The sequence below is a fragment of the Lipophrys pholis genome (assembly GCF_963383615.2).
Source record: "Lipophrys pholis genome assembly, chromosome: 1".
Taxonomy (NCBI): domain Eukaryota; kingdom Metazoa; phylum Chordata; class Actinopteri; order Blenniiformes; family Blenniidae; genus Lipophrys; species Lipophrys pholis.
This window is the reverse complement of record NC_137635.1, coordinates 40,118,141-40,138,007: the sequence shown is the minus strand read 5'-3', so window position 1 is coordinate 40,138,007 and position 19,867 is coordinate 40,118,141. Positions and strand designations below refer to the sequence as shown.

Below are 19,867 nucleotides of genomic sequence, written 5' to 3'. Positions count from 1 at the left end.
CTAATGCGCTACAGCATTGAATATTTTTATTGTTAAATTGCGCCTGCATGGATAGCTATTCACAGAATAACCATGAATGATCGTAAACTGCAGTTTATGGTGCAAATTCTACAAGCGACCTGAAGCAAGCTTGATGTTCCTGTTCCTCCAACGTTCACATCATCGTCGAGACGTTTCCACAGTGGAACCGGAGTCCACCTTCGGTTTAATTCAGTTGATTGGAAATTATTTCACAGTCACAGCACAAACCAAGCATGAAGTCAAAGGAACTGTCCGTACCCTGTACGTTTGAGACAGCATTGGCAGGCTTGACCTGGCACTACCTCCCCTCAAATACACCAACCAATAACAATGAATGAAGTGACAACAAACAGTAACTTATTCAATCTGCACATCACCACAAACATATGAGATCGATGCTGATATGTAGGCGTACCTAAAGGCACAGCTCCTTCTTTGTTTCTTCTACTTTTGGCACGATTTTAGTCCATGTAGTTATTATTGATTGCTTATCTTTTCTGTGCTTTGGAAAATCTATGAGTTTTTCTTTGTGTGTTAAACAGAATACCGTTTTACAATTACAGTGACGCGTTTCTTCTTTGTTTTCAATCAAGTCGGCAATTTGAATGACTTTTTTTAAACAGCTATCGTTCATACGTACTGAGTCAGTCAAAGTTATTTCATGCTTTCGCCTGGCTTGTTCAATAAATGAAAAAGGACGTTGAATAACTCCAGCTGTTGCTCAAAGCAAAAGCCACATGACTGCAGCATAAAAAAAACCCAAATGACTCAATAACAAACACGATGGTTTTGTACTTCTTGAGACTAGGTCGGGTTTTATTTCCCGCTACTATGACTGATGTTTGGTGTTTCGTAATGTTGACCTCTGATCTCAGCTCTCTGACAGATCAATGAAATCCGGACAGAAAACAGACTTTGTCTAAAGCACTTTCCGGGAAATTAGGGAACAATCTTTAAAAACACACAAACATTTGTGAGATCAAAATGACACTTTTATGTTTGATAACAAATGGTGAATAATGTTCATCGGTTTTAAAATGAATAAAACACAGATTTCACACAAAAAAAAAAACCGCCGACTTGTGCGTTTGGTGACTGAAGCAGGTGATGTTTGTTTGCACGTCGTGTGTTGGTTGGTGGCCAGTGAACACATCCAGTTAGGTCATGTTTACTATTTCTTAACTTGTGAGTTCTTTGGGTTCTGAAGAGGATTATTCACTCTCTGCTTTTGTGGTGATTTCATTTCTGACACAATGTGCATGAGGAGCCTGAGCTTTGTTCTGCTGGTCTGGCTTGTTGGAGTCCTGCACGGTGAGAACCACGGACAGAGAAGTGTTTAGACCTTTACATATGAATCAAGTGGGGGAACTGTGGTTTCTTTTGTTGTTTCAGCTCAGAGGTCAGAGCGGTTTTGTCTCACTCCCAGCTTGAATCATGGTTATGTCTTCCGTTATCAGTCTACTTTTCCTCACGACACGGACCTAACGTATGCCTGTGATCATGGACACAAACCAGCAGTGGAGGGCTGGTGGGCAAGAGCCACATGTCGAAATGGAAAATGGTCCCATGAACCTAAATGCATAGGTAAGTGCCTCCAGCAGGGTTTCCTCGTTCTGATTTTGAAATGTTGCAGAGGAATTCTGCAAAACCGATCATCTAAAATCTCAGACAACGCCTGAAATTGGATGAATATTAGTAATAAATAAAGGTAAATTAACATCAGAATGTTATTTTGCAGGCAACCAGCATAAATACTACATTTTTGCACTTAAGCAGTATTTTACTTGATTTTTATTTAATTTTTTTTAACTCCCTACATTTGAACACCGAACCTGTAGTTTGTAGGATCCGAGCAGATGACGGTATAAAAAAAAGAAAATTTTATACAGGAAACCAAATTAAATTGTATGAATTCATATCAATAACAGTTAAAACCTTTTATCTGAAAAGTGAAAGTATTTTGAAAAAAAGTTCTTTGTTGTTCATAGGAAATTTTATTTAGATATTTAAAATTGAAAAAGAGAAAGTATCGGGTTCAAGTTAGAGGACGATAAATGGATGGATGGATGGATGGATGGATGAGAATGTATCCATGAACAGACATCCGTGGTATATTTTGTGTCGATCAGGACGTCACTATGAAAACACAGAAGTATGAGACTGCTTTTAATTAAAAGAGGAATATAAAATGTTTTGGGGGATAAAATAGCATCAGATGAAAAGATTTATTCATTGCACATGCATATCAGTCATCACAGCAGCTCACCAGGAACATCAAATAGACCCTAAAACGACACACGCTACAGTAAACTGATTTTAAAAAATGTGTTAGGAACACATACACACACACACACTCTCTCATCAATACACATTCCCACATTGAAGGTGATAAAAAAGCAAACATGATCATAAAAAAAATGCTATATGATTATAAAATCGCCTTGATATGATATGTGATGTGATAACACCGAGACTGTTTGTCTTCCTGGTCAGATGAGAAAGCCTGCCTCCCACCGACCATCCCCAACGCAGGATATGTTCAAAACTCTGATGGCTGGTTTGTGCAGGGAACTGATCTCACCATAACTTGCGACAAAGGATACGAACACAAAGGCCCAGACACCTCAGTCAGATGTGTGGCTGGAAGCTGGACCTCGGTGCCGGTCTGTGAGGGTAAGACTGTCACATCTGTTTGTCCGGTAAACTTCTCACATGGTTCTGTCCACAATTGGGAGTTTTCTCTTCTCACTCTCAGAACGTGCGGACGCCTGCGGCGCGCCCCCAGAAGTCCATCATGCAGTCATCATCAATGAAGAGTACCAGGTTGTGTTTGCTGCAAATTCACAACTGCAATACCAGTGTAAAGACGGATACCAAACCGAGGACGGGGACACTAAGAAAACCATCCGCTGTGAAGCCGGAAACTGGACGAGAGGCCCAACATGCACCAGTGAGTGGATAAATACTCATGATGTGCACTGGTGAATGAACTTTGTCATGAAAACGAAGATGTAACGTACTGCACGTACTTTTTATTCCACATGGTTTCAAATTTTGGTCAAGGCTTACTTTTAAATAGATAGAAATATTCAGAATATATTAAATGTATATATAAATAGCTTACAATTTACATATAGAGCCACGCAGTGGTCCACTCTGCATTCTCACCTCATAGACAGAAGGTTGCTAGTTCAAGTCTGTGTCTTTCTGTGTGGAGTTTGTATGTTCTCCCTGTAAGGTAGTGGGCTTTAGTTTATTTTAGTTTAGTTTATTTCCTCTTTGTATCTCACAGGATCTAGCACTGACTCTGGTACCAACGATGGAGGGACTGAACGTGACTTCACAACAAGTAAATAAGTGGATTTTCTTCTACTTTTCTATCAGACATTATCTCAACCAATTTGAGTGGCTCACTCACTTTATTTATCAATCAAATTGAATTGTGGGGCAGAATGGGCTGTGACGCTAGTGAAATTATCATTTGGGCTGAAATGTGAAGTTGATTAATTCAATGTTTTGTTTTGGTTTTTTTTGTTGTTGTTGTTTTTCTCCCATTCAGTTGCCAAATGTGGAAAAATTCCTATTATTGAACATGGTGTTGTTTCGCAAATCGAGACCTCATATTTTAAATATGAGTGTGCGGTTTATTACAAGCGAGTGGGTCCAGATACAGTGAAGTGCTACACTGATGGCTCGTGGTCACAACAACCAGCCTGCGAAGGTATGACGAAGTCACCACGAATAACGTTCACAGTGACAGACTTTAAGAGGAAGATGGGACTTTTTTTTGTCTTGTTCTTTATGTGCAGCTTTCTACTGCTCCGTGAACACTGTGCGAAGTCGTGAGTTAGTGAATGTTGGGCAACGCTATATAGAAGATGGTAAGACGCTGATACTGGAGTGTGTGACAAGATCCTGGGGGTGGACTACATATGCACATTTCCAGTGCACTGATGGAAACGTGCAAGCAACAAGATGTGAGTATGATTTAGATTTTAAGTATTCATTTGTGTTGCAGCTAAAACACGATGTAGCCGAGGGCACTGGCATAATTTGCTTTGTATGTTATAATCTAAAAGCACATTTTCACCAAATGAAGTAGTTGATTGTTGCAGCTCCTTTTACTCCTATGAAAAAGTGCCGCTACTCTACTGACTCACTGCACCACCTAGTGGTACAAAGTGGTTTTACGGAGCTGGTCAGGCTGTAACAAGCTCGTCAGGAAATTAGTTTGGCAGCTTTCTTTGCTAAAATGATTATTTTTAGGGTGGGATGGACGTTTTTAACTGTTAAAAAAAAAATGACATACTGTACATTTAAAGTAATGCATTGATGTTGATATATTTCCCTTTGAATCATGAGAATTAATATTCATTGCTGTGCTTCTCTATGATTTTTACAGGTTGTACTCAGTACAGCCATGATCGTGTAAGAACTCCTTTCAAAACAACTTTCATACACGCTCATGCTTCACTTGGAAGAGTCTTGATTGCCCCAGCATTTATCTCCTTTTTGTTTTTGCCCCTCTTGTATTCAGAATTCCTGCTGAGTGAAGAGACTGCTGCGTTTGGACTGCCTGACTGATTATAAAAAGGAGACCAAACTTCCAAGTCATGACTCCATGGATACATTCTGTACTAACATTTTATTCTGATCTGTAGATACAGTATGTATACAACTTATGGGGGAAATGTTTCTGTACTCAAAGCCTTTCAAAGAGAAGCCAATAAGAGACCTGAATAAAGTCTTAAAATTGCATCTCAAAAATTTTGTCTACATAACATCTGTGAAGATTCTCTGTCCTCCGTCCCTTCATTTTCAATGTAAGTCTGTCCAACCCAGGGTCTTGGAGAACTGGAGCTAATCCCAGCAGATTACAGGTAAATACAGATGCAGACCTTGAAAGGCATCAACATGAACATGCAGCGACAAGCGAAGACTGGAGCCTTTGCTAGAAAGATTTGGGCCTTCAAATTTAAAGAAGAAAAAAAAAAAAGAGAGACTTTTGAAAACGAAAATTCTACAAGAAATGAGTGTAGATTAAGATCAAATTAAAAAGCCTCTACCGAGCATAGGAAGCGATGCTATTTGTCGCATTTGCTGCTGCATGTGAACAGCTACAGTGAATCTCCATCCACCCATCTTCCCCATCACTTGATCCTGTGCAGGGTCGCACGGCGCTGGAGCCAAAGCAGTAAACTGTGGTTGAGGGTGGGACACAAGCTGGACAAGTCACCAGTTCATCACAGGGTAAACACACAGAGACAGATGGAGAGAAATATTCAACTGTCCGGTGTGAATTCCAGGCGTCATGTTTGGAGTGAACCGGGCAACAAATGTACAAACATTTCCCCCAAAAAACTTTTTCACATTGTCATTATGGGATATTCAGTCAGGTTATATGAGGAAAAAATGTATTTATTCCATTTTAGAAGAAGGCTGTAACATAACATGTTTAAAAAGTGAAGTGACGCGAAGCCTTTCTGGATGCACAGTACAACTCAGGATTGGGTGCAGCTGGAGTTAAATCTAGAAGACGATGGGGAAGAGTTGGTACACCATCAACAGGTTAGGAGTCCGTCACACAGGGAGACAGTGCTACCCACTAACACCACCACATGGCCACGTGGTGTAACTACTTTAGATCTTTTTTACTGTGGGCCTTTGATTGTGGTTAAAGCTGGAGCTGCAAATCTTCCAGTTGATTTTCAGTGCCTTAAAAGTCTTTTGGGGCTGATTAACATGAGTGAGGGTGATCCGAGTAGGGGATGTTCTGCACAGAGGAAGCTGAATCCAGACCCAGCAGAGTGCCCAGGTAGGACTGCTCTGGAGGGTCCAGCATCGGATCGGTCCTCACAGGGTGGGCGATGTTGGCGGGCTGAGGGGTGAGCGTGTACTTGTCTAGGAAAGTCAGGTCTGTAGCAGCCTGGTAACCAGGGTTCTGCTGCGGCCCTTGGGCCTGCAAGCTGACCACGCTGTGCGTCTGGGAGGTCAGAGACGAGGTCCCGTGAGTGTTCAGGTCAGCCTCTGGTCCTCCTGCCATCTGGACAGGTACTAAAGCCACAGGCCCGCTGTCGTTCGCAGGAGAACACGTGCTGCTCTGTAATGCTGACTTGGGTTCACTTTGGTATGTCTTGGAGGCCTCCTCAAAGGGAATGGCGTCCATTTTGCCATCGCTGAGCGTGGCGAGAGGCTGCTCAGCAAACCGGGCGCTGTGCACGTGGTCGACGTGATACTTGAGCTTGTCTTTTCTTTTGAACGTGGCGCTGCAGTGGGGACAGTTGAAGGGACGAGCGTCCGAGTGAATCACCATGTGCTTGGTCAAGGTCTTCTTAATGCGAAACGTTTGATGACACTCGGGACATCTGTGGGGCTTCTCACCTGTTGGAAAAGTGTATTCAGAGAATGCACATTGTCTTTTCCCCTCGTTTTACAGAATGCTTAAAGAAGATGAGCTGACAGTTTGGATGTACCACTGCGCAGGACACTGTAACACACTGCAGCCATTATCGATCTGAACAGATCAGCAAACAAGCTTTGACGAGCAGATGACCTACATTTTGAATTCAAAGTATTAACTCGGTAAAACTAGACTCAACCCGTCCCGACAAGGTCATGATTTTGTCATGTTGAAGCACACCGATGTTTTAGTACACAAGGGGGAAAAGTTCACAATGTGACTGTGTTTCTCTTCTTACCTGAGTGAGTCCTGAAATGCATTTCTAGGCTGGACTTTCCTTTAAATTCTTTCTTGCAAACCTCACACTGGTGTATAGCAGTTTTATACCTGAATGAAATAAAACAGTCCTGGTTAACAGAGACAAGAAGAATATGACGCTGAAAGAAAAGAGGAAAAAAAAAAACGCCATAAGCCTGTGGGTCGTTTTTACGTACTTCTGCCAGACTTTCTCTCCAAGATGAACACATTTGTAGTGGACTGTCAGGTGGTCGTGGCGCCTGAAGCATTTGCCACATTCTTCACACTGGTGCGCCTTCTCACCTGTTACAAACACGGATTCATTTCAGGTAATCGCCGATTGAACCGTGTTCAAAAAGCGAGAATCCCACAACGCTTTCGCTCGCGCTCACCGGAGTGTATTTTCTGATGTTTGGTCAGGTGATCGTGGCGGATGAAGGTTTTTCCACACTCGCCGCACTCGTAGCGCTTGTCATCGTGGTGGACTCGGAGGTGAAGCCTGTCCGGGAAAAGCACCAGTGAGACGGGCCGACTTGAGCGTTCGAACCAATGGTTTCACTGGACTCACCTGTAGGAGCTTCCATGACGGAAACTCTGACCGCAGATATTGCAGAGATAGGGCTTCTCTCCACTGTGGATCCTCAGGTGCTCTCTCAGTGTTGTTCTACGAGGAGAAAGCGTAAACGTGCTCGGCGTGACTCAGAATCCCAAAGATTTGATGGGTATGCTTTAGCATTAACGCAGGACAAACAGAACACGTGAGGATGGAGACAGAAAAACAAACAACAATAAACACACACCTCTCCCTCACTGACTTCCCACAAACGAAGCAGGTCCATTTTCTCTTGCCTCCATGTGTGCACTCAATGTGTCTCTTTCTGTTGCCGGTGTCATTGAACTGACGACCGCAGATCTCACAGGGAAAAGGACCTGTGGAGCAGGCAGACGCTGAGTTTTCAATATGATTTATGAATTTAAGAAAACAACGCTTTCGTTAAGGTTCGTGAACCTGTTAACTGGAAGAGAAAATGTTTTGTTTTTTTCCTTTGCTCACCTAGGTGGTACTTCTCCTGGTGCTTGAGCCGTGCAAAGCGGGATCTGAAGTACTCGTCACAGAAGGAGCATTTGAAAGGCCGGGCCTGGGTGTGCAGGATCATGTGTTCCTGCAGGTGAGGCCTGCGAGTGAAGGTCTTCAAGCAAATCTGGTGGAGGAAAGTTCAAAAAGGGAAAAACACAGACAGTACTTTCTCTGGTCAAGAAGCACCAGTTAGAACTAAGGAACGATCGACAAATGCTCTTACTACTTGCGAGTACTTGGAACTTAGTTGTTATGAAACCTCCCATGAACACGTGTGTGAGTGATCCGGGTACATCTACAGTATGAAGCTGTATTGCAAATAACTATATTATTTGCAGTCACATCATGTCAATCCAGCACCAAAACGCTTACAGCACACTTCCAGCCTTCACTCTTCCGTTTCTTCTTGGTAAGAAACTCTTGGATGTGATCTGGATGAAACCTGCCGAACAGAGAAGTTTAAATGAGGGCCTCAGCAACTACTGCACACCGGGAAACAGCTCGTTCGGCTCATTTACTGAACTTCAGCGACAAACTCGGAGGTCATTACAGGATCTCGTACCTCCTGACGTGCTTGGCCAGGGTCTTCTTGCTGGCGTGGCGTTTGTTGCAAACCGGACATTGGTGCTCCTTCAGCTGGAAGGGGGCGTCGCTGGCGTGCTTCTTCTTGTGCACGGTCAGGTTGGACTTGGTGGAGTAACGCTGCAGACAGACGTCGCACTGGAACGGCTTCTCTCCCGTGTGCACCCGGGTGTGACTCTCATATTTCCCTGAGCAAGGTCGACAAAGTGGGCGAGGCAAAAAAAAAACTGGATCAGGGATCACAACTGAGAAAGTTGCATGACCAGCAATGAGGAACAAATCTGTGCTTAATTCCATAGTGGAATACTCCACGAAAGGAAAGGGAGCCAAATAAAGAGAAATATTGACATTCAAACAAACAATACAGTATATACAGATTAGACAAATACGAATTTAGATATAAATCAGTGATTTTCTGTGTTTAATAAATGATCGGGGACAAAACTGTAGATGAGATTAGATTAATTCAAACGGTGGGTGAACCAAGTCTTGTCTCATCTGTTTTCACAGGTAGAAAAGCAGGTGACAAGGTGAAAATTCTACTTAAGCAGGAGCAAAATGACATACTTGAAAGACTCATGAAAGTAAAAGTGACCACAAATGCATTTAATACTAGTTAATTACAGAAATATTAGTACTAGCAAATCATCATTTCCACCTAGAGTTTTATGTGATCTTTCCTGGAACAAAGTTCAGTTCTGGCTGGATTTAAAGGCTGTCTTTGTAACATCCTTTTACTTATATCTACTTTTTTTGCTTCTTGTCATCTTATGTCACTGTAGAGATGGAAACATAGGTAGAGTTGATATTATTCTCTCAGATTTTGCTTTACAAATACCAAAGTGAATAAGAGTACAATAAAAATAGTTTATTCTCCCAAAAAAAAACACTTTTCAGCAAAGAGCAGATTCACTCATGTCATAAAATGTTATGAGTGTTATGTCATGCAAAACAAAAATCTAACAATTATTGCGAAACGTATCTTATAACGTGCACAGCCATATTGCTGGTCTTTTTTTCGTCTGATTGTTGATGTGTTTTCTGTCTTCCCCTGTCCGACGTGACAGAAAATTCCCTTTTCTTTTCTCATGAATATGTTTCAACATTATCTCCTGATGTTGACAGTTAGAAATAAAAGAAAGTAAACAGCTGGTAGCCGTAATGGTTCATCTGTTTGCAACTTGTCATGAAAACAAATTGAGCATTAAAGGAGAGAGACAGATTCAATTTGTGAATCATCAGAATTGAAAAGGACCACCTCAACACCGTACCCCAACTGTTGATATTAACACCTACATCTCACTCTTTCTCCCACCTGCGCGGTCGAAGATCTTGTCACACTTGGGGCACTGTCGCATCCTCCTGGTGCCGCTCTTGATGATGATGGGAGCGAGACCTTCAGGGTAAGCCGGACCCTGATTGGATGTCCCGGCTGCCGGAGCATCAGCCGGCCTGCTCCTGCTCACACCACCAACCCCAGCACTTTCCTTGTGAGCAGCAGCAGTTGCAGTCATGTCTCCTCGCTCTTCCTCCTCATCCTCCTCGTCCATCGCGTCATCCTGTCGAGCTTCTTTAATGGTCTCGTTTGCATCCGGTGTGGACGTCTCCGTTTCCACGGGCTCCTCTCCTGCTTCTGTTACTTCACCTTGCCGCCTCGGTGATGCAGACTTTTGTTTTTCATCCTCAGGAGTGTCAGTGGCGTACTCTACGTCGTCCCGCTTATACTTTGTGGGCGTTCTCCTCCTGCGGGCTGATCTCCGTGTCGATGCACTCCTCTGACCCGTTTTCATCGCTTCTTGAGTAGAGGCTTGTTGCTGTACGTCGACATGGCTCTCAGTGACGTGCTCCTGCAGGGAGACGTCACTGCTGAACTGGAGACTGCACATGGTGCACGTGAAATCCACAGGGCTTTGGATGTCTACGTCAGCCCCCGGCAAGTCACTGCAGGTGGTCTCCCCTTTCAGAGACTCTCTTTTCTCAGCCTGCACCTGCTTCACACTAACAGGCTGGGCATCCCCTTCTTCACATAACAGTTTTAATACATCCATCATGTCCAAGAATCGAGCTGCTTCAGTTAGAGCCGGGAGGTCCGTCTCTGCAACAGCACACTCGGCTGTATACAAAAAGCCAAGCAGATGCTGGAAAACAGAATCCTCCACATGGTCCAGAGTCAGGTGTGCTGTTGCATCAGGGTTCTTGGACAGTTCAGCATGGAAGTAGCTGCTCCCATGGGCCAACACCACCTTGTGGGCCCTGTAGATCTTCCCACCCACGGACACTGACACATCGCAGAACTTCTGCCGGCTGCGGTCCTCATTCAGGAACCTGAGGAGGTTCTGGTTGTGCTGTGACATGGTGAGACATCTGATCTCTGAGGCTTGTGCTGTGGCAGAGTTTGGCAGCGCAGTGGAGCACAGGGCGGTGGGTGGATCTGCAGCACAGTCCTGCCTGGTGCCAGCCTGCCTGCCACGTTTGGGACGCAGCACAATGGACTTTTTCCTCATTGGTTTGGACGTTGAGCCACCTTGAATGACTCCAGTGAACCAGAGGGATCGGACCAGTGCTGAAACTAAACATTAATAGATGGTTAATAATGGATTAAGACTTGGTCTAGACAGAACTGTGAATTAAGAGGCTTTCAGAAAAAGAGAATGACTTCATTCATTGTTGTTATCAACAATACAAAACTGGCAATGGTGAACATTTCAGTAAATGCATTGAGAAAACTGCAAGTAAGGTGCAAAATAACGGCACTCCAGCTATTTTTTTCTGCACAGACGAGACAAAGGAAAACCTTTTATACATTCCTGTAAAAGCACCAGAGCTGCCTGTTGTATTCCTGCATGAATATACGACACCTTAGTGGATCCAGTCCCCACCTGAAGGACCCCTATCAGCGTCCTGAGCCTGACGGGCGGGCCCCCTCCGAGGAGACCGTGACAAACGACGTTTGTTGTAACTCCACAAAGCTGACACTTTTCCAAACAAACCCTACCTAATAATCACGGGAAGTATTGAAAAAGGCACCGCATACCCCTGCCAACATAACAAACGTCGGAAATAAATGGAAGGATAATAATTTCCTGAATATCTGTAACGCCCCAAAAAGAAATGTCCGACATCGAAACAAGCGGCGCGCCGATTGGCTGCTTCAGCGTCTGTTCGCCATCGTGATACTGTAATGGTGAGAACACGAGTACAAACTAGATACGCAACAAGATATATATCACACTTTATCACACTTTATCACACTTTATTGTGTACGCATGCCGTGAAAATACAAAACAAAAAATAAATTGTAAAAACATCTCGCTGACGTTTATCCTGAGAGGTGACGCGACACCAGAGAATTCTGGGTAATGTAGTTTGAAAGTTGGTAGCTTTCCTCCATTAGCTGTTTTTCATTAAAGTTCTCTATTTTAACAGTTTTTTCTCTCTCTCTCTTGATTGACGTTTGTATATTAAAGGAATGATGATGACAATACTGACACAAATACTAATTCACACAGACATTTTCACAGTGCAAGTCATCAAAAGTAACTGTTCTGGAACTTCTTTTTTTTTAGACAATGCTATTTATCTCCTTATCTGTTTCTTGACTGCAGTTTAAGAATGACACTCAAATAATAGTTTTAGTTGCTGGAAAAACTTTTTGTTGTTGTTGTTTTAACAGAGGAAAATCACAATATTGTGAAGTTAACATCAATTTGTGTCAATTGATTTTTTTAATCAAGCAAACGTAATTTGATCAAAATAATTTAAACAAGTCATGTTAAATTAATGAAAAAGTCACAAATATTTTTAAATCTACTAACCATTTTTGAAATGATATTTTCCTATATAATTTAATAAATAAGGAAAAGTTATTTATGACAATGTAATCCACAAAAATCAAGTTTTATCTTTAATTATGATTTGGTAACGTAATGCTTACAATATAAGACCTCAATAAGAATCAATATAATTTACTCATTGACCCAAAGGGAGAAAGAAATCCCAGCAATAACACAAGAATGGTATGTCACTGTAAAACCAGACCAATCATAGCATGATGTTGAAAGAATTCTTATTATGAATGTTAGAATATACAAAAAGACTGTTAGTCAAAGTGAAAATACTGAAGGCTCTTAGAGATAAATGACTTCTGATTACGTCACTGATGATTTAATGACAGAAATGCTTCCAAGATTAGAGGTACTGTCCTCAGGTTACTTTATTCAAAGATTGGGCTGTAGTCCAGCACCTTCTGCCAAACAGCACTCAGTTAAGGACACTTACAGACAGTGTCACTTATATAAGAGTATACCACATGTTTGAAGTTGCTCAAATTAGCCGGCTGGATGAGCCCCTCCCTTTTCTAACACGTTCAATGTGTAAGACATTGTAAGTGCATTAGTCTAATCCCTCCTATCTGCCATGCAGTGATCCAAGCAATTCACTGAACACATGTATGCACTGAGGAGCAAGAGGTGAAGATGGAGCTGCACACACAAGTATTCTCCGTCCGTCTTTGACCTAAAATGAAGATATTGCCACACATCTAATAACCTGGAGGACTTGAAAGGACAATGTTGAGATTTGGCGTGCGCGTGTGGATGCTGTGTTTTCTTTATGCAGGTAATGTTTGGACACAGTATGGAAGATGCAGTCATAGATTGTTGATGTTTGCTTTTAGCTCATTATTTGTCCTACTAAAAATATGTCCCAGGATACTCAGGTTCAAATCCTAGTCGTGCCATATTCATCTAAATGATGCAATGAGCACTGATTGGCTTTGAGTGAAAGATGGAGCAGCCTTTTAGACACACATCTGACAAACTCTGAAACCAGGTTGACATGGTCAACATGTAAATGACATAGTTGCTTTTATTAAGTTTGAATGTCTGAAACTACTTGTGAGAGGTTTTCTGTCGAGTATATATAACTGTAATCATCTTTCTAGGCTCTTTGGTCTGCGAGGACCTCAGTGGCTGTGAACAGCAGCCATGCCAAAATGGTGGCGTCTGTGAGAGCCACAGTGGAGGATTCCGATGCCTTTGCTCTCTTCAAAGCAAAAACGGGCGCCTTTATGGCGGGGAGAACTGCACAATTGCACTTTCAGGCTGTGATGACATCCAGTGTGAGAATGGAGGGATCTGCTCGCCCTTACTTGTGAACGACCATCACACGTTCACGTGCATCTGCCTTCCAGGTTTCACAGGCCCTCAATGCCAGATTCCTACTGTATTCTCAATGGAGTCGCAGGGACACATGTACATAGAGACACAGCTCCTAGACCCAGAAGCTCCACTCAATGTCACATTCAGCTTCAGGACGACAAGACCGATTGGCACGCTGTTACAGCGCAGAGTGGACGACCTCCTCCTCAGCATCGAGCTGATGGACGGCCATCTTCGCCTCCTCAGCCTCAGAGGTCAAGGCTCCAGCACGCTGGTCCAAGAGCTCCCTGAGTATTTGTCTGACAAAAAGTGGCACACGGTAGAAGCATCGCTGGGTGGCGTGGTCAGTCTCATCAGGCTGCTTTGTACCGAAGGAAATTGCACAAGAGACCCCAGCGTCGAAGTCCAGTTACTCCAGCAAGGTGACGGCCTGCCTGAGCCAGGAAGACTGCGTCAAAGCCTTTTCATTGGAGCAGTTGGAGGAAACCGGGCATTGGGCAGAGAGGAAGGGGTAGCAGAGACGCCAGCTGCTTTCCTGGGCTGCTTCAGGGACGTTTTTGTGGACTCACATCTGGTGTTGCCTGTTCTAGTTCCGGTTGATTCAGTGGCCCAGACAAACATCACGGTGGGGTGCAGTGACAGGGAGAAGTGTGAAGACAGTCCATGTCAGAACCGAGGGCGCTGCGTGAGCCAAGGCTGGAGGAGCTACACGTGTGAATGCCACAGGCCGTATGAGGGGGACAACTGTGCAGAGGGTGAGAGAGACACACAAACACCACGTCTAAATAAATAAAGGTTTTCTTCTTAAAACTCAATGGCTAACATTTTTCTCTGTGCCCTTTGAATATGGGCCACCAACCAGCAACAAATAGCAAATCACAAATACTTTTAAATCAAAGTTTAGAGTGAAAATAGGACTTTTGTTTATGTTATAGAGCCATAATATGAATTGGAATGAGTATACCTCAAGAATGACCAAGAAAGTTGAAGCTTTATGACTTACCTTTAACCTCCTCTCATTATTGCAATAATTATTTTAATGAGGTGCAAGTAAAAGCATAAAAAGAGTGTGGTTTGTATAAATGGCCTCTTCCCGGGGTTCATCTTCATGAAAATGATTTATGTATGTCTTATGTTTGTAATGATCACATTTAAGTAAGAGTCGTAGACGGTATACAGCCAGACACTACAAATACCATATTGCAGGTTCACCTTAACAAATGGCACATCTGCAGGCAGAATTACCTCAGGGCTTGCTCTTGAAGCAGGTGCAGGTTGCATGAAGTTCAGGTTCAGCACAGGCTAGTTTTGAAGAGAGCCACGCTGCAGGATAGAGTTAGCCAGTAGACGTTAAAGAAGCTTATGGTGTCAGTAGAAATAGCACCTGGCAAACAGTCATGCAATTACAAGGTATTCAGCAACACCTGCGCCAAGGATTAAACAAACGTGCGTTCAGTGACTGATCAGAGATGCCATCGCTTTGCCAAATCGGAGACTCCAATGGCTTCATAGCATGCCAAGGCCTTTTCTCTGGTTGGCAGGATCAGAGGCTTCTTCCTCCAAAACGAACGGGAAGCACTTAGAATTAATGAGCATTTTATCACGTTTTATTCATATAACTGACATGTAAAAATATTGAGCTATTTTGCAGTGGGATTGTCTGCATAAATGTTCATGATTTTTAGAAAATGAATTAACTGTATTTTATTATCTGATATAACCTAGTTTCGTTGAGAGCTGAAGGAACTAGTAATATGCTTTCAATAGATAACAGATCAGCAGAGTGTCAAAGATATTATGTGCATTTCCCCAAAATATCCTACCACACCTTCAAAAAGTACTGTTCCATCAGATTTTTGTTTGACTTTCATGACTTTCTCCCGCTTCTTTCTTCTGGCACAGAGTATGTTACTGCAAGATTTGGAAATGGAGACCTGGGGAGCTACGCTGTTTTCTCAATGGATGACGACCCAGGTGACACTTTGATTATATCCATGTTTCTTCGGACCAGACAAACCAACGGCCTGCTGCTCATCCTGGCCAACAGCACCAGTCAGTACCTGCGCCTCTGGCTAGAAGAAGGAAACATCAGAGTTCAGGTTAACAACTTTGAGACCCTCACTGGCCAAGCTGTAGTAAGTGACGGTCACTTCCACTTGGTGACTGTGAAGCTGGAGGGAATGGCAGCCAGTTTGTTCCAGTCAACTCAAAACCAGGGCTCTATGCCCATCAGGCATGTTCAAGCCCATCCGGGGGATCAGATTTTTGTTGGGGGACTCCCTGACTCAAGAGCCGCAGGATCATTCGGCGGCTACTTTAAGGGATGCATACAGGACCTGAGGATCAACAGCGGACGTCTGCAGTTCTTCCCAATAGCAACTTCAGTCGAGTCTTACAGCCTCGAGCAACTCATCAATGTCGCAGAAGGATGCAACAGCAACAATGCCTGTGCTGTGAGTTAAAGCAGGTTCACCAAGCAATGTCTTCTTTTCTTTCTTTTTTTTTTAACCTGCATATGATAATTACAGTGGACATTGCACACGGATGATCAATGATACTGTTTTATCTCCGTCAGATTAACCCCTGTCTCAATGGAGGAGTGTGTTACTCGATGTGGGATGATTTCACGTGTAACTGCCCTCCCAGCACCGCTGGGCAGCGTTGTGAGGAGGTGAAATGGTGCGAGTTATCTCCATGCCCTGCGACTACTGTTTGCCAGCCGCTCTCTCAGGGCTTTGAATGTGAGTATCCTGAAATGTGAGACGCTCCATTCTTGTCAACAACAGAACAGCCATGTAACAAATAGCACAGAACACGCCTCTAGTTCATAGCACACAACAAAAAAGAAGAAGACGTGATGATGAAACACGTGTTAATCCACCTGTTTCCCTGGAGGGCCAGTCTGCTTTGCCGAGTCCCTTTGGGACCGTCAGTCGTGCAGGCGCTGAATAATTACAGTGTGGCTGATTAGGAGAAGGAACAGAGTTGAGGCAGGGATCCTACATAGGATTCCTCTAAGACGTGGTAATCCCCATTCAGATTAAGGCTGCTGCCACATGCCAGTGGTAGTTTGTGACAACACCTCTTCCCGGAGGGGTCACATGTTCAGAAAGTGAAAGGGAAGGCAGCCATTGACCCGGAGTACCTGCGGCGCAACACGCATTAAGCTTTTCTCGTCATGCGTAGGGTTGAGTAGCCAGCAAACAAACATTACCCGTTTGAAGATGTATGTGTTTGTTTTTACCAAGATCAAAACGGTTTGGTTGTTTCACTAATCATGTTTTTTTGACTCTTAGTTGAGCTGAGTGGAAGTGTTTGGGAATGAAATGTAAAACTATAGTGTCATGTACTGACACTCATTAATGCGTGTGGGTGTTATTTCCTTAAAGTCACCTTTACTGTTCATGGTTACAAATGTCAATAAATTGATCTGAGCCTACAGTCCTGATTAAAAAATGGAGAAAAAGTTGCATGAAGAATGAACTATTATTGAGAAAACCTTAAAAGAATAACGTAAAAAGTCTGGTTAGGTTGTGTTTTTACTGGATTTAACCTGTTTAAATCTGAATCTCTTAAACTAGTCACAACTGTGGAAGCTTCTCAGGTGAAAGAAACCTCTTCAAATCTTCTAGCTGCCATCATGATACAATTACATATAAATTTAACTTGAGGAACTGAGAGACAATCGACGTGTTTTTTCTTATCTTACTGGAGCGATCAAGAGTATAATTCTGTACGTGTTTTGTGAATCGGTGAAAAGTGGTTACAAAAAAAAAAAAAAAAAGTACAATAACACCAGCCCACTGGCATCAGTCTTTTATAAAAGCAATAAAGCTCAATGTTTAGTGTCAGAAGTGGCACCGGTGACCATGTTGTTGTTGACCTGAAATAAATACAGTAAACAGGCACAGTAAATGATAAAAGTTTATAATTAATTGCATAACCATTCCTAAATTATCCATTCCAGGTTTGTCTAACGTGACATTTGGGCCTGAAAGTGGCGTTCTGCACTATCAAAGCAGAGGGACAACAAGACGGCACTTCACCAGCGTCTCCATCAGCTTCCGCACAAGGCTGATGGCTGCCACATTACTGCATGCCCAAAGGGACTCAGACTACTTCACCGTTTCCCTCCTGGACTCCCGTTTGGTCATGGAGCTCCAGGCTTACGATTCCCCCAAGGTGACGCTTCAGAGCCGAGGCCCGGTCAATAATGGAGAGTGGCACATGGTGGAGCTGAGCATGGAGGGCAGCACTCCAACATCCAGGTGGATCATGGCTGTGGATGGAGGCAAGGAGGAGATAAGCATATCCAAGACAGCTGGGAGGGACCTGGACTTTCTTCAAGAGGGAGCCGATGTCTTCCTTGGAGGACAAAGTGTGGATGGCGGGGCGAACCTCTCTGGTTGTCTCGGTCCAGTTGATGTTGGAGGCCTTCTTCTCCCTTTCCACCTGGACACCGATCTGAATCTGCCCAGGCCTCAGGAGGAGCAGTTTGTGAGGATAAATGGCAACATTTCTCCACGGTATGGCTGTTGGGGAGCCAACGTGTGTCTGCCTAACCCTTGCCTAAATGAGGGTGTGTGTGAAGACGTGTTCGACCTGCATCGGTGCACATGTCCCTCCGAGTGGACTGGGCCGCTGTGTGAAGACCCGGCAGACAGCTGCATCTCCGGCCCATGCGTATTCGGCAACTGCTCCAACGTACCTGGGGGATTTAAGTGCGAGTGCGAGGTGGGGTTCAGTGGTGAACAGTGTGAGGTGGAAGTCGATATGTGCGAAAACAGCAATTGCAGCCACGGTGCCACTTGTCTCAAAGGCTTCCAGAGCTACACATGTCTTTGCCCCCACAATTTGACGGGCCAGTACTGCAGGTAAGTTCCATAAAGAGTGCAGTCATTACAAAATGGTACTATTTTCAGTGATTCACAAACGTTTGTCTTACAGTGAGAAAATTCGTGAAATCCCGTGGTACATAGAGACCAGTCCGTAAGTTGTTTCAAACGAATGACCAAAAATAAGTACATTTTTCAATCAAGTTAAAAAAAAAAACTGAATCAGTGATTTTCACACTAAGAACACCCTGCAATTTTCATTTGTTCAGACTTCCACAGCTGCCTCTAACTGCATGCACGGGTACAAGATGGAACTACAGCTGTTTCAATGGAGGGAACTGCTCAGAGGGAGACCACAGCTGCTACTGCCTGCCTGGTTTCACTGGACATTGGTACGACACCGGAGAGCGTTTTACAGCAAGCCCGTGCTCTTTTCTGCATTTTTCAGGGTGTTGAAGTTTATCATAGCTGACAATGGATGAAGGAAGAGCACAAAGTGCACAGCCCATCACAACACAGACAGACATTCACACCTCTCAGCAATTTAGAGTCAACTATTGTTGGACTGTAGGAGTGAACAGCAATACCTGGATAAAATCTACAAACACACATGAAGGAAATACAAACTCCACATAAGAAAACCCAACTTGAACCGGGGGTGATCTCAGTATGAGGCAAGATTGCTATGGATGACAGCGCTGTGCAGCCCCACAAATGTAAACATTACTTGCTAATTAACCAATTATTTCAAAATTGATACACGTGTGAAGATTAATTACACTAGATTGCTTAACCAGTTTACGTAGTTTTTGATGGAAAAAGTTTAATAGTTTTTTTTTTTAAAGGAAATCATTGCTGATAAAGTCAAATGCATGAACTTGAAGTTAAATACTGACCAGTAATTAATACATCGATCTTTCACTTCTTTCTGCTGCCCTCAAGTGGCAGGAGAAAATAATTGGTACATAACTGAATCATTTATGGTCTTTATTGAAATGTTTGTCTTTTCTATTTCCTTTTCAGGTGTGAGAAAGATGTGGACGAATGTGCCTCGGAGCCGTGTATGAACGGAGGATTCTGCATCAATTATGTCAACAGTTTTGAGTGTGTGTGTGATATGAATTACTCGGGGGTCCACTGCCAAATAGATGTAAGTGACTTCTACCTGTACCTCTTCCTGGGCCTGTGGCAGAACCTCTTCCAGCTGGTGTCCTACCTTGTGATACGGCTCGATGACGAGCCGGAGATAGAGTGGGGATTCCACGTCAATGACTAAAACCAAACTGCACTGTAGGTGGCATAAAGGATTGTTCTGGGTTCATTCAAATAGACAGGTTAGTGCACAAGGATCAGTTTGGTGTCGTGTGGAGAACAGAGCATCCTCTATTAGCTGTACGAGTTTGTCTTTTTTTATATCCATTTGTGGGCAGAAACATGTCTGCCGAGACATTACCAGCAGAAACATTTAACCTCAGTGTTGTTTTTGGCCTCTTGT

The 19,867-nt window shown here is 43.4% G+C and overlaps 3 protein-coding genes across 3 annotated transcripts; 2 read left to right on the top strand and 1 right to left on the bottom strand.

The window, feature by feature from the left end:
• Positions 1–1,183: 1,183 nt before the first annotated feature.
• LOC308121731 (complement factor H-related protein 2-like) lies at positions 1,184–4,799 on the top strand. Its single transcript, XM_080483168.1, has 9 exons — positions 1,184–1,332; positions 1,414–1,605; positions 2,515–2,694; positions 2,777–2,971; positions 3,314–3,370; positions 3,581–3,742; positions 3,831–3,998; positions 4,424–4,449; positions 4,559–4,799. Exons 1-9 carry the CDS (start codon positions 1,275–1,277, stop codon positions 4,568–4,570), a joined length of 1,050 nt encoding a protein of 349 aa, XP_080339294.1. The 5' UTR covers positions 1,184–1,274; the 3' UTR covers positions 4,571–4,799.
• On the bottom strand, positions 4,650–11,538 carry zbtb41 (zinc finger and BTB domain containing 41). Its single transcript, XM_080483058.1, has 11 exons — positions 11,258–11,538; positions 9,694–10,947; positions 8,359–8,566; positions 8,169–8,238; positions 7,773–7,920; positions 7,519–7,648; positions 7,287–7,382; positions 7,111–7,217; positions 6,916–7,021; positions 6,720–6,808; positions 4,650–6,402 (listed from the first exon to the last, which is right to left on the bottom strand). The coding sequence occupies exons 2-11, from the start codon at positions 10,880–10,882 to the stop codon at positions 5,759–5,761; spliced, it is 2,787 nt and encodes a 928-aa protein (XP_080339184.1). The 5' UTR covers positions 10,883–10,947; positions 11,258–11,538; the 3' UTR covers positions 4,650–5,758.
• LOC308111776 (protein crumbs homolog 1-like) lies at positions 11,222–19,648 on the top strand (the record flags this gene model as incomplete). Its single annotated transcript, XM_080466799.1, has 8 exons — positions 11,222–11,333; positions 13,321–14,292; positions 15,440–15,990; positions 16,113–16,278; positions 17,505–18,411; positions 18,485–18,526; positions 18,642–18,764; positions 19,396–19,648. 8 exons carry the CDS (start codon positions 11,222–11,224, stop codon positions 19,646–19,648), a joined length of 3,126 nt encoding a protein of 1,041 aa, XP_080322925.1.
• Positions 19,649–19,867: the final 219 nt, after the last annotated feature.

Excerpts from the sequence above, each read along its gene's own strand:
- LOC308121731 (XM_080483168.1), top strand. The coding sequence starts at position 1,275 with ATGTGCATGAGGAGCCTGAGCTTTGTTCTGCTGGTCTGGCTTGTTGGA. Across the intron at positions 3,371-3,580 it reads TGAACGTGACTTCACAACAA|TTGCCAAATGTGGAAAAATT; the intron begins GTAAATAAGTGG and ends TCTCCCATTCAG. Across the intron at positions 3,743-3,830 it reads ACAACAACCAGCCTGCGAAG|CTTTCTACTGCTCCGTGAAC; the intron begins GTATGACGAAGT and ends CTTTATGTGCAG.
- zbtb41 (XM_080483058.1), bottom strand. The coding sequence starts at position 10,882 with ATGAGGAAAAAGTCCATTGTGCTGCGTCCCAAACGTGGCAGGCAGGCT. Across the intron at positions 7,649-7,772 it reads CCAGGAGAAGTACCACCTAG|GTCCTTTTCCCTGTGAGATC; the intron begins GTGAGCAAAGGA and ends CCTGCTCCACAG. Across the intron at positions 7,383-7,518 it reads GGGAAGTCAGTGAGGGAGAG|AACAACACTGAGAGAGCACC; the intron begins GTGTGTGTTTAT and ends TTCTCCTCGTAG.